Here is a 14,463-nt window from a genome sequence, read left to right on the forward strand (position 1 = left end):
TGCATGTATTTTTATTCTCTGAGCTACAATGATTCTGGAGAGGACCTGAGAGGCTCGGAGGGCCAGTGAGGCCGCAGGGTGCTGAGAGAACTGCAGGACAGGAGCAGGAGGACGGCGTGGCTCCTCTCCTCTCAGCCGCAGCAGGAGTGTCGTCAGGCGGGATAACGTCGATTAGACAAGAGTCTGGGTGACTGACCCAGATAGTGTGTCCCACATCTCCCTCTGTTGGAGACGGAGACTCAGCCAGCCCCTCTACTGCAGCCCAGGAGATACTGCTGACTGCACCGGGACTTAGGATAGAGGATAGAGTGTCAAACCAGCCCACCTTGGAGACGTGGGGCTCTGGAGGGTCTATGTGGGGGTGTCTTCTCCGTAGTGAAGGTGAGCCCAGTATGACCCCCACATGGGAGGGGTGATCCACCCGCCGGGCGACTCCTCAGGGTCCTGAAGGTCGCTCTCGCTCAGTGGGTCGTTGAGGGGATTGTCTACCAACCACCACTGTGCATGAGGCTCAGATACCAGGAGGAGGTCAGGGGAGAGTGTACAGGTGGAGATGTGAAGCGAAGGAGGTTCCCAGAGATACCTGTTATCTTGCTCATTTGACTTCCTCTGAAGGCCCCCTGGAGGATGGGCTCCACCTCTGCGTCTGGTTCCTCAAAAGTTTCTGTCTTCTAGGGAGATTTTCCTTGCCACTGTTACCTCTGGCTTCCTCACTGTGGGGTTTGGGCAGCGATAATATGAAGTGCCTAGAGACACTGAAATGGGAAATGTACTGCACAATTGAATTTAACTGAATTGAATTGTTCAATCATTCCGTCACAACATGCGGGACTCCATGACAGGTGTTTGGCAAAACAGAAAGGAGGTTTAATTAAACTAAACACACAGGGACTGCAAATTAACACGACCGCAGAGATCAGAATGAGAAGGTTAGGACAAAGAAGGACATGGACTGACAGGAAAAGTGATGTTTATCACCAGACAAGCAATGGTGAGACAAACAGGTGCTTGTATACATAGACTAATGAGGGGCAACAAGCACCAGGTATAGCCCATCATGGTCACGTGAGGGAGGAGACAGGAGGGTCAGGCAGACATGGCAGGCAGGATGTGACATCACTGTTTTATACCTCACAGTTTATTTCAGTTTATTTGTGAAGCTGCAGAAAATGGCTGTGAGTCACATGACTAACACAGGAAAGTGGGCAAGCTGAAGATTTACGTTTTTTTTTCTTTGGCTGCAGCTGCAGCTAAGAGCAACTGGACTGCAACGGTGAAATGATGGATCTTGAGGCCTAACTGTCAGGAGCCCATGTCTTCTGTTGGTCTTGCTGTGCTTCCTCAAAGTCCCTCTGTGTCTTTAGCTCATCATGATATTAGATATCTGACTGATTCACCTGCTATCTCAGCACTCCTGAGTGTTGGCTTTGAATGTGACCATGACTGTGTCTCTCTGCAGTTTGCAGGCTTCCTCTGATCCTTCCTCTGATCACTGATATCACTGACCCAGTGGCCTAATGGATAAGGCATCAGCCTCCGGAGCTGGGGATTGTGGGTTCGAGCCCCATCTGGGTTATTGGGGGCAGCGTGTGGCTCTGTGGGCTAAGCCTGTGTGCCTGTAATCAGAAGGTTGCAGGTTCAAACCCAGCCTCAGCCTGTGGGTCTTTGACCAAGGCCCTTAACCCCCAGCTCGCTGGGCGCCGCTATAGGTGGCAGCCCATAGTAGACAACTTACCCTATGAAAAAAGAGCAAGTTGTGGGAGGTGTAAAGACAATTTCCCTATGGGGATCAATAAAGTATCAATGATTATTATTATTATTATCACATGGCATTTCTCCAGCTTCCAGGGCCCTGCAGTGGACTGACGTGCTGTTGAAGGTTTACCTCACTTTACACTGTGTGCTTCCAGCATTAGGATCCAGATAATTATACTAATAATAAATAACTATGATAAACAGAGAAATTCATGGTCTTCTTTATTCATGTAGATTTTTTATTTTGTGAACTGAGTCTGTGCATTGATAGTTGATTTAATTCTCTACACACTAATAATAATGGTCTGACTTTCTGAAGGGCTAAACATTCAGCCTTGTGGTTTTGTCACTTCCTGTTTAAAATGTCCACTCCACCTTCGCTCTGCCTGCTGTGTGTAACAATAGAAATGACAGAGACAGTGAAGGTACAGAGGATGAGGAAGTGAGAGTCAGTTCCCACAGATCTGGGCTCAGTGACACACACGTATGGATCCTCTGATGCTCCTGTTTCTTCTCATTGCTGGGCTCACAGGTGAGTGTCACTCATTACAGTGAACTGAGTAGAGATCTCTCTCCTGCTCCTCACACACTGTCAGCCACAGTATGGAGATCAGGATGGAGATCTGGTCAGGAGAAATCGCAAAATGTCAATTCTGCAAAGATTCATCTGCTTTACATAACATTGTCTCTGAAATTGTGAATATTTTTTGGATTCCTATGGTTGTATTCATGGGCGTCGTTAGGCCAGATCAGTCAGGGCTGTAGCTCTGAGTATTTTACCCCCGATGCCAATCTTCCTTCAAAAGAGAAAATAGTCAAACCCCTGGTAACTTGACTCAGTCCCTGATCTTTTCAGTAGCTGGAAACTCCCCTGGGTGTTTGTATCAAAACATTTGCAATTGCTATACTAATATTTGCATGTAACAGGTTATTGACAATATAAATTTAATATCTAAGTATTCACTGTAATACTGCCATGTGTTTCTTTAGTAACCAAACAGTACTAAGACGGTTAGTGCAGATAAAATGCCCTTGTCCTTTGCATGCTTTGATGTTCTGTGTTGTGTACGATTATCTTACTGGGGTCATTTCAGCAGCACAGGTGGTTATGTGAGCAGACAGCCGGGATGCCATCAGTCATTTCTGTGTGTATAGTCAGAGGGGTCTAAACACCCAGCTTCATATGCTACTGCAGCAGGTCTCTGTTTATCAGGGCTCAAGATCTGCCTCAATTAAGCCCCGTTCATACTTCCCTTTTCCATGTGGCTTTCAGGCTGCAGGCAGTCATAAATTATCTGCACAGTAAAAATGTAAAAATATATATAGCCAGTGCAATTAACATCACACAGACAAACACAAATAATTTGGGGTTCTTTATTTGCTAGATGCCCAAAAGAAAATGGAAAGGCAACTGAGCGGAGTTTTCCCGTTCTTTCCTTTATAAGTTTTACCGTGCGGTACAATGGCTACAACACACGGGTGCTAATCAGCTTTCCCCAGCAGCAAATACTCTAAATAAAATAAATCTAACTTTTCTTTTTTTACCGTGTGTAAAATACGGCAGTGGACTGAAACTGCACAAGGAAATACAAAAATACGTACAACCGTTGGTTGTGAATACTAAGACATACATTCATTTAACACAGAAATGAACAATAGCGCTCTTTTTAACTTACATTTCAGTATCGCACGTCTCTCCACGTACGGCCCGCTCCCTTCAGAACGGCTTACACGAAATCCCCAGGCTATTCATACCCCGTCAACGGATACCTCCTCTTACAACAATTCTTATTCCTTTCCTGTATTTTGGTTGGTCTATGAAAGTCAGTGCTGCCACCTACTGGAAAGATCTAGTCCGTTATCTTGCACAAGCGCAGTCGACGTGCACCAATGTTCATGATCTCCACCAAACAAAAAATCTGGGCTAAACATGCATCATCAACAGATATCTGGCGTAATCCCTTGATGATGAAATTTATGTCACCTCACCCTGTGTGATACTGAAAGTATAAATTGGTCTTCAGGGGTGGAGATTAGACCTGCTTGTCTTTCACTCTGCAGCAGGTTTGCAGAGCTAGTTAAGCTCTAGCTGTTAGACACTGGGGGCAGCGTGGGGGCCTCACACCTCCAGGCTTGTGGTTTTGGTATCTGGCCCAGCTCTCTGTGTAGAGGTTGCATGTTCTTCCTGTATATATACTGGTTTCTTATGACGTCTCTGGTTTCATATCTAAAGTCACATGGTCTAGGTGAATTGGTGCCTCTAAAAGTGCCCATAGTGACTGTGTGTGAGTGTTTGCCTTGTGACAGACTGGCATCCTGTCCTGGATCTTCCTCTGCCTTGTGCCCTGTGCTGCCTTACATCAGCTCAATGCTCCCTGTACTTTACTGACTATGTACTGGATAAGTATGTAGAAAATGAATGAATGAATGAATGATACTCATTTACACATTTATTAATCGCCAATATCACATTGCATGAGTACGAGTTGGAATCTAATTCTTGCCTTCCCCCATCTTGCTCTCCATAGCTCAGGGCTGATGGCACAGGGGCAGCCGATGTGTGGCCCCCTGGAGCTGGGGGTTATGGGCCTTGGTCAAGGACCCACAGACATGTGACTATTCTGCTGAGGCTGGGTCTCGAACTGGCGACCTTCCGATCACGTTTGCAGTTTATGTATCTTGCTGCTGTATGAAAAATTTCCCCCCAGGATCAATTAAGTTCATCTGATCATATATTATTATATGATTCCCCAGATGATGTAGACTTACAGCAAAAGGGTCACGGGATTTGAAACTATCATGTGGTATCAGGTACAATATGCGGGTCTGTGCAATATGGACTGTGTCAGATTTAGATAGAAGTGGCTTTTATAATATACCGTTTGTTAATCCACAATTTGATTTTTACATATTTTCTGCATAATCTACTTAAAATTGAGGGGTCTAGCATTAACCGTAACAACTTCCATCCATTGCATGGATATACACTGACCACTGCTGCAGCAAAGTGCATCACGGGACTCAAACCACAGCAACCACAAGCTGGTCTCAGCCCTGGCATATGAGTTCCTTGCCTTGTTCCTGGACCTTATTTCTTTGTAGTTAGTCATTGTTTTCACCATTTTGCTTTTTGACCCCTTGTGGTCCTTTCCTTTGTAGTTTTACCAGTGCTTTAGTTTCTGTAATAACCCCCCCCCCCATGTCTCAGAGCTGCCAGTGGATTGTCACCTTCTTTTTCTGCCTGCACTATGCCTCGCTTCCTTAACACCAGCTGTCATCCAGGATATCATGCATGTCTAGGGTATTCTGTGTCTCCACAGTCACGGGTAACTTTACCTACGGTGCCTTAACCTACAGGCATGTTTTTGGAAACATAAACGAATTATATATATATTTGTTTCATACATTTTGGAAGATGAGATGCAGGGTGGTAGTGATAACTCCTCTGAGGCAGCAATCGCGTCACGCCCAGAAAAACTAAACTCGTTCACGCTAGCTTTCCAGGCAGCGAAATGTGATGTGCAGAGGGTGAAGTGTAACGAAGTGTTACAACCTAATTTATAATCGGCTTATAAACCATTCATAACCCCTTTTATAAGGGTAGCCTTATTGTATAGTGGTACTGAAATATTTTTACTTAAACTTACTCATAGGTGACTCTTAGAGTAACAGCCAGTACCCATACAGTGACACAATGAGAGCCCTCATTGAACTGTATGGACAACCACAGCCTTACAGCATATCGTTATGCTGGTAGATGGGCCTAACATTATATGCAGAGATCTTAGAGGGTTCAGCAAGTTTTCATTGGCTGTATGGACACTCATAGGAATGTCAAATCAGCTTGGTCAAGAGGGTTTGACAGAGTTGAGTTGTGGGTCTCATGTCTCCACATTACTGGTTAAGCTGCCATATGATCTGAGAGCTAACTTTAGGAGATACATTAACCCTATTGTCACTCCCATACCGGCCCTCTGTCACCTGTCCGAGTGGCTTGAATATGAGGTAAGGATACAGGGATATGTAGGGATGGGAGTTGTTAAGAAATTATAGTGAGGCCCCTTCAAACTTAAGGTGGTCTACCAACGTTTGGAACTTAAAGTGGTCAGTTGTATCTGCTGGCAGCAAATTATCAAGGGCAACTCTCAGTCTCTCAAGTATCTCAGTATCTCAGTAAGTCACTAGGAAATTCTTTTAACTCCCCTATTTTCAACTGTTGTTAAATAGGGCAATTTGCCAATACAATAGTTTCCATGCGGGTGGCCCAGTGGCCCAGTAGATGGTGCTGTTGCTTCACACCTCCATGTTTAGGGGTTTGAATTTCACTAATGCTCTGTCTTTATGGAGTCTGCATGTTCTCTATATGTTGTGTGGGTTTCCTTGCTTTGTTCAAAGACATGCAGTCAGGCTAATTGGTGTCTATAAACAGGAATGTGAGTCTATGTGCTCTGTGACTGACTGGTGTCCCATCCAGGATGAACTCCATCCCTGTGTCCTGTCCAGGCCCACATCCCTGACCAGGATGAGCATATAGAACATAGATGGCTGTAGTTTTATGTGTCTGTATGTTTGAAATGAAAGGTTTATTTTCATATCAGCATTACCTCTCAAGGAGACATCCCATAATATTGGTCCTGCTCTTTATCAAATACATGAGTGCCTGATCGACATGCTACACCTGGGACCTGAACTAAAGCCTCTGGATTTGGCTAATTCTAGTTTACAGTATGATTAATCTTTGTAAAATGACAAATATCGCAGGATTTTCCCACAGACAGACACCAGTGTTACAGCCATGTGCTATGTGTATATCAGTTTAAATCCATATTTCAAAACTTGTTAATTTAGTAAAAATGTAGGTTTTATTGTCAGACATTAAAGACTATTTCAGGCATTTTTCTGCCATGTAGGGATTGTTACTAAAGCTTTGCAGAATGGGTGATTATAGATGGTTAATAATTACAGCAAAGGCCAGTGTTACAGTTGTACTCTGTATTAGTTAATCCAGGTCCATCATAAATTTATTATGATATATTAATGAAATAATTAATCTCATCTTGACTGTGGGTGACCTGGCATATGAACACTTTTGTCATAACCGTAATTTATTATTCTGTATCCAATCAGCTACTCTATTAAATATTTTCATAACTTTTATTTCAGTTTTAGAAAGGACTTTGACAGGGAGGAGAAAGGCAGAGTATATGACACTCTATGTAAATGTAGAAAATGAAAATGTCTGCCCTCTTGTGGTGAAATAATGTAAACTACTTCGGCAGTAAGTCCATGAAAATGGAAATAGTGAAGATCATTGTATGTGTGCGTCATGTAAAATGTGAAATTGTGACTGATTATTCTTGATGACTAGGACCCTGAAGACAATAAGCAGCTTGAGAAGGATGGAGGAAGGATGGATGAATGGATGAATGGATGACCGACCCAGACTGTAAAATCAAATCTTCTTTCTATCCCATAATGACGAATAAGCTGAACAGATAGTTGTTTATTGAATGAGCTGTTTATCGAACCAGGAAGTCAGCCCAGACCAGGCCCTGCCCCCCAGCCAACAGGCTGCCTAGAAGCTGACGGTTGGTCCGGTTAGACAGCACTAGGTGATCTGGGTGTCGGGGGGGGGGGGGTGGAGGGGGGGAGCAGTCACAGTAGAGGGGGAAGCAACAGGAAATAGAAGTGCAGGATGAGGACAGCTCACTTAATTATCAGTCACCGTATCTCAGTGCTGCTATACTTTGTCTCTCTTGCAAAGGAAGTTTATTGTCCTGCAGACAGTTTCCTGCTGATGTAGAGCCCCAGCCACACATGCCACAGCCAGCCATTACTGTAAGTGATGATGTTGGTCAGGTGGGCTGTGCAAAGGCAGCATGACCATAAAGTTTGTGGTCAGTTGGTGAGAAGGAGCGACACCCCATGCAAACCGAACAGAAGAGTGCAGAACCTGTATAAACCAAGCGGAGGGGAGAAAGTGGGTTTTTCATTGGATTTAAGGAGTCCTGGGTCACAGACAGAGAAACAATGACAGTATGGAGAATCATAATCTGTGTAATGAAATGACCGGGTGTGAATTTGAGCATCTGTGTCTGCGTGTGTCTGTCAGGGACTGAGAGAAACACAAAGCGTTCAGTCTGAGTGGACTGCTGATAAGGTCCAGATGAAGTGAATCCATGTGCTCATCATCTGACTTTGCCCTCCCAGGACGGCCCCCACCCCTGTCTTACAGAGACACCTTCCTATTAGGCCTTTTGTTTCCTACTGATCCACAGAGATTAAAAGGAGCTACTGCAGTGACACTATAGAAAACTGTATAACACATAGTAAAGACTGAACCAAAGGCCTGAACAGACCCTCTGTATGCAGCACACAGAGTTTATACAGAGTCTCACCCTCACATGCTGTATGACAACATTTCTGCTTTTCAGAATAAGTGTCTGAGAATATTTTTTATATCATGCTAATGATTTAGGTGCTTTATGCTCATGCACAAGAGAAAAGTGAGGGAGTTAAGAACCGTTAGTGCAGATAAAATGCCCTTGTCCTTTGCATGCTTTGATGTTCTGTGTTGTGTACGATTATCTTACTGGGGTCATTTCAGCAGCACAGGTGGTTATGTGAGCAGACAGCCGGGATGCCGTCAGTCATTTCTGTGTGTACAATCAGAGGGGTCTAAACACCCAGCTTCACGTGCTACTGCAGCAGGTCTCTGTTTATCAGGGCTCATGCCTCAAGCCCACTTCATTCTTTCCTTTTCCATGTGGCTTTCAGGCTGTAAGTGGTCATGCGCGTAGCAGCTTGTGTTCATGCTGCATTTATTGCTGGATGCAGATTATCATGGTCTGTGTCTGCATGCAGCAGTGATATTCCACCAGACCCGGAGAGAGCAGATATGTTGCAACAAACACAAAAGCAGTGAAGTGAAATGGGTAAACTTTTTACAAATAGTATATTAGTTTATAGTAGAGACTTGGGCAGTTGCTTTTCAAAAGACCATATATAGCTGTATAATGACAGTATGAATTATCTGCACAGTAAAAATGTAAAAATAGATATGCGGATACCTCCTCACCTCTTACAACAATTCCTCTTCCTCTGCTATTTTTTGGTTGCCCTCTGAAAGTCAGTGCTGCCACCTACTGGAAAGATCTAGTCAGTTATCTTTTACAAACAGTCAATATGCACCATGATCTCCACCAAACAAAAAATCAGGGATAAACATGCATCATCAACAGCCATCAGGCGTAAAACCTTGATGACAAAATTTATGTCACCTCACCCTGTGTGATACTGAAAGTATGAATTGGCCTTCAGGGGGTGGAGATTAGACCTTGTTGTCTTTCACTCTGTAGCAGCTTTGGAGAGCTAGTTAAGCTCTAGCTGTTAGACACTGGGGGCAGCGTGGGGGCCTCACACCTCCAGGCTTGTGGTTTTGGTATCTGGCCCAGCTCTCTGTGTAGAGTTTGCATGTTCTTCCTGTATATATACTGGTTTCCTATGAGGTCTCTGGTTTCATATCTAAAGTCACATGGTCTAGGTGGATTGGTGCCTCTAAAAGTGCCCATAGTGACTGTATGTGAGTGTTTGCCCTGTGACAGACAGGGCACCCTGTCCTGGGTGTTCCCCTATCTTTGTGACAGGCTGGCATCATGTCCTGGGTGTTCCCCTGCCTTTGTGACAGACTGGCATCCTGTCCTGGGTGTTCCCCTCCCTTTGTGACAGGCTGGCATCCTGTCCTGGGTGTTCCCCTGCCTTTGTGACAGACTGGCATCCTGTCCTGGGTGTTCCCCTGCCTTTGTGACAGGCTGGCATCCTGTCTTGGGTGTTCCCCTGCCTTTGTGACAAACTGGCATCCTGTCCTGGGTGTTCCCCTGCCTTTGTGACAGACTGGCATCCTATCCTGGGTGTTCCCCTGCCTTTATGGCAGACTGGCATCCTGTCCTGGGTGTTCCCCTCCCTTTGTGATAGGCTGGCATCCTGTCCTAGGTGTTCCCCTGCCTTTATGACAGACTGGCATGCTGTCCTGGATGTTCCCCTGCATTGTGCCCTGTGCTACCTCAGTTCAGCTCCATGCTCCCTATACTGTACTGACCCTGTACTGGATAAACTTGTGGAAGAAAGGTCCTGGTTTCCTCTCAGACCCTAAAAGAGGGCTGCCTAAATGGCAAGCTCTGGACTGAAACAGAATTCAATGTATCCCCCCCCAGCCCTGGTCAGTAAATGATGTGGACCATGGCTATGTGCCCCTGATGGGGATGATAGCTGAGTGACCCTCCCCTAGAACACACCTGCTTTGTTTTCCTGTGTCTTTCCCTTGTTCTTATGGCAAAATGACAGTCTTGCTGTTTCACCTCCTCACTGTCCTGATAAACCCATCTCTCTGTGCCATGACTCCTGGTACAAGTGTTACACAAACTGATGATATATAATATTAACCAGAGATACTGTGATGCTGAAAATGTGAATTAAGTTGGTTGTTTTCCCCACAGGTGATGACAGTGTGTCCTCAGTGGGACGGGTGTTTGTACAGAGAGGAGGATCTGTCACCATCCCATGTTACTATGACAACATGTATCAACAACATGTGAAATACTGGTGCAAAGATAATTATTCTTCGGATCCATGTACTCCCATAGTACGCAGTGACTCTCTACAGAAGAAGGGTAAAGTGTCAATCAGAGATGATCCTGACCAACGAGTCTTCACTGTGATCATGAACAATCTGACAGCTGGGGACTCTGGTTACTACTGGTGTGGTGTGGAGATCAGCGGAGGTGCAGCTGTGGGAACATGGGTTTACCTGTCAGTCACTGAAGGTAAGATGTCTGTACTGCAGACTGTAGCCAATGAGATGCACAGTATGTAACATGTCATTCAGGCAGAAAGGAAGGACATTAACACAAATACAGAAGAAAATATTTTTACATTCTTAGTAATACATACATAGCTCTGCTTATTTACCATGTATTGCGTTGTGTGTCTGTTGTGAGTATGACTGGCAGACATCAGGAAACCCCATCTTTGTAGCCTTCCTGTGCTTATCTGTGACTCTGGTACCCGAACCACACTGGTGTCAGACCTGAGGATAAAGGTGACAGAGCTCAGCAGGGAGCAGCATGACGTGGGACACGGCCGATCGCAGTGAAGACCCCCCTAAAGCTGCCCCGGTACAGTGGGTAATGGCCCCTGGAACCCTCCCAAGTACCGGTCCGGCTGGTGGCACGGCCCAATCACTGGTCCCCCAAGATGGGGGGGGGGCACCTGGTGATGCCACTGGAAGAGGAGGCATTGCGAGCTCTATTAAGCAGAGCCCCACCCCTACAGCTGATCTGCACCCATCGTGCGCATGGCCATGCGGGGGGGGGGGGGGGGGAGGCAGCTGACAGTTACGCTGACAGGACAGTCGGTGGTACAAGAGGTCTGACTAGCCAGCACTGCTGACCCCTGTGTCATCAGGCTGGACTTACTAGTACAGCTAGGGGCCACCATCTGCTTTGGGTACAGATGTGGGGGTCCTCCAGTATGAGAGCAGTGGCCAGCAGCGGCCAGGGATAGCGATGGGGGAAGAGAGGAGGAGAGCCGTCCACCCAGTGGGGGGAAAAGATCTGCCCACAGCTCCTGAGGGAAAGTCTCCACCAGCCACACGACTGCAACTCCAGTCCAAACTGCGCTGAATGGCAGCACCACAGCAGGACCGTCTCCATAGACAGTGCAGGATGTGCAGCAACTGTGGCAGTACAGCAATCAGCCCTGTTCACCCATCTGCATCTGAACCAACTGCTACTGGTGAAACTACAAGTGTCTGAGCAGCAGATTCAAGAAATGGCAGACAAGAGTCATGAAGCCTTCCCACAGTCCATAAGCGGCACGGACCTTGTCACCAACAAGGATGGGTCATGTTGATTTTGCGTCAACTATCAACCATTGAATGAGGTGACAAGGAAAGACTCCTGTGTGCTTCCATGCATCACTGGGTCAACATGGTTCAGCTCCCTAGACCTCCGGAGTGGCTTCTGGCAGGTCGACCTGTCCCCAGTAAACCACCCTAAGACCGTGTTCACCATCGGTCATAGGCTATGACACTTCTGGTCAGTTTCATTCAGCCCCTGTAGCAGCCTGGTCACCTTCGAGAGGCTAATGGAGGCTAATATCCCAGCTCACCTGGACCTAATGTGTCATCAACATTGATGATCTGCTGCTCAACGCCGCTGATTTTGCCCGGACATTGTGGAACTTAAAGACAGTGTTTGCAGGGACCCTCTGCGCAGGGTTGTGGCTGAACCCCCGGAAATGTTCCCTCCTCCAGTGCATGATGCTCTTCCAGGGCCACATCATCAGAGGGAGGGCGTGGCCACCGACCCGCAAAAGATGGCAGCTGTGTGAGACTGGCCCCCTGCACAGACTGTAGCAGAGCTGCACAGCTTCCTGGGGTTAGTGTCATATTAACAACACTTTGTAAGGACTTCGCCAGCATGGCAAACACAATGCACCGTCTACAGAAAAGGGAAGTGGCTTTGCGTGGACAGATGCCTGAGCCGCGGCTTTTAACCAGCTCTGTGTGACGCTCACCGATGTTCCCATGCTAGAGTACCTGGACCCTCATCTCCTTGTCATGCTGGACACAGACACTAGCAACGAAGGGCTGGGTGCTGTGCAATCACAGGCAGGACCGTGAAGGGAGCTTCTATCTAGGCCGGCAAGAACTTCCGTCTGTACCTCAGTGGCCAGTGGTTCTGGTTGTAGAAGGACCACAAATCGCTTGGGTGGCTCCTGAGTTTCTGGCACTTAGAGGGACAGCTGGTCTGTTGGTTGGAGGTAATGGCAGAGTTTGACTTTGAGGTCCAACATCACCCTGGGAAGCTGCATGGAAACCTGGACATTCTGTCTCACTGACCCTGAAGCAGCTCACAGTACATTACCACCAGGTCACCACCAAGACTTTGTTTGCCAGCAGATCATCACAAAGCAGCAGAGCAGCCCCATGCTGACCAGGGTGAGGGAGCAGCTGGATGAAGGAGGATGACTGGGTTGGGAGGTGATATCAGCCTCCGGTCCAGAGAACAAGGCCTACCACACCCAGTGGGGCACCATGGAGGAACACGAGGGCCTGCTGTTAAGCCGCAGCTGATCGCTGGACAGCACAGGGGAGCAGCTGCTGGTGCCCCAGAGCCTGTGTAACCCAGTGTCTGGTTCTTTTGTTTAGGTACAGTGTATATGATTAATCTGATTTGTATAGTTTTGTGGAGGATGTAGCAGATACTGAACTAGCAGCACAGAGGTTACAACGTGATTTTGAATTAATTAGTGGATGGACAGATAGCTAGTAGCTGAAGTTTAACGTAGATAAATGTAAGGTAATCCATGCAGGGAGCAGAAATATAAAGTACAGACAATTTATGGGTTCCACTGAAATAAAGGTAGCTGATTATGAGAAAGACCTCGGTGTGTATGTTGATGCCTCCATGTCCCACTCTCACCAGTGTGGGGAAACAATTAAAAAGGCCAATAGGATGTTAGGTTACATCTCTAGGTGTGTGGAGTTTAAGTCAAGGGACGTGATGCTACAATTATACAATTCCTTGGCACTGTAAGACCCCACCTAGAATATTGTGTGCAGGTTTGGTCACCTTACCTTAAAAAGGACATTGCTGCCTTAGAAAGGGTGCAGCGTAGGACTACGAGAATGATTCCTGGACTTAGAGGAATGTCTTATGATGAGAGGTTAGCTGAGCTGAATCTGTTCAGCCTCGAGGAAAGGAGACTAAGGGGGGACATGATCCAGGTATATAAGATTCTAATAGGTCTGGATGCTGTTCAACCAAATAGCTACTTCAGTATTAGCAATAGGTGGAAATTAGAATAATTTTAAAATGGATTTGAGAAAGCACTTCTTCACAGAGTGTGTAGTTAGAGTATGGAATAGTCTTACTGTTAGTGTAGTGCAAGCTAAAACCCTGGGTTCCTTTAAATTAGACCTGGATAAAATTTTAATAACTATTATTATTATTATTATTTATTTTTTTCTATTTTCTTTTCCTTTCGTAAACTTGTTTATATTGTATATATGTATTTTTCTTAAAATGTTTTATTTTACATTTTTTTTAAAGGCTTTGCCCTTTCCAGGCCACAGTTGTAAATAAGAAACATGTTCTTAATCTGTCTTGCCTGGTTAAATAAAGGTGAATAAAAAAAAAATAAATAAACTCTGATGTATTAGTTAAGTTCTCCCCAAACAAGCTTGATGGGCCGAATGTAAATTTCTTATGTACTGAGCTGACACATCCTCTGCATCAATTGTGTTTTATATTCTTTTTATTGCTTGTTAAATATAATTTAATGAGTTATTCATTTAATATCTGCCAATGGGAGTAATCCCATGAATCCCCGTAAAGGGCTGGGATCAACCCAGGAGATATGGTATACGTGGGAGAAGTGATAAGACTGCATGTCTTCCTTCCACACTCTCAGCAAGCTTACTGCTGAAGCTACTAAATTCCAGAGTACATCTGCGAGTAGAGAGAGAGCTATTCCATTCACGGTGGTAAAGGACCGAGTGCCTGACGAGTCACTTGCTACGGCTCCTGAGAGCAGCCAGATCAGGCTGCAATTTTAGGTTTTTCAGTGGGCAATAATGGAGTGCGAACTATTATAAATACTGTTTACATTGTATATATTTTATTAATATTTTGTCTTAATATTAGC

General features: G+C 45.7%; 1 protein-coding gene and 1 non-coding gene across 2 annotated transcripts in view; both read left to right on the forward strand.

Moving 5' to 3' along the window:
* Positions 1 to 1,503: 1,503 nt before the first annotated feature.
* trnar-ccg (transfer RNA arginine (anticodon CCG)) lies at positions 1,504 to 1,576 on the forward strand. Its single transcript has one exon. It is a non-coding gene; the product is annotated as a tRNA-Arg (tRNA).
* A 647-nt stretch (positions 1,577 to 2,223) lies between these two features.
* The window catches only part of LOC125739920 (uncharacterized), a 645,903-nt gene continuing 633,663 nt past the window's right edge, over positions 2,224 to 14,463 (forward strand). Inside the window, exons 1-2 of the mRNA XM_049010480.1 lie at positions 2,224 to 2,287; positions 10,251 to 10,577. Coding sequence (XP_048866437.1) covers positions 2,242 to 2,287; positions 10,251 to 10,577 — 373 coding nt within the window. The 5' untranslated portion in view covers positions 2,224 to 2,241. The remainder of the gene's footprint in view (positions 2,288 to 10,250; positions 10,578 to 14,463) is intronic.

Source organism: Brienomyrus brachyistius, chromosome 4 (genome assembly GCF_023856365.1).
Source record: "Brienomyrus brachyistius isolate T26 chromosome 4, BBRACH_0.4, whole genome shotgun sequence".
Lineage (NCBI taxonomy): Eukaryota > Metazoa > Chordata > Actinopteri > Osteoglossiformes > Mormyridae > Brienomyrus > Brienomyrus brachyistius.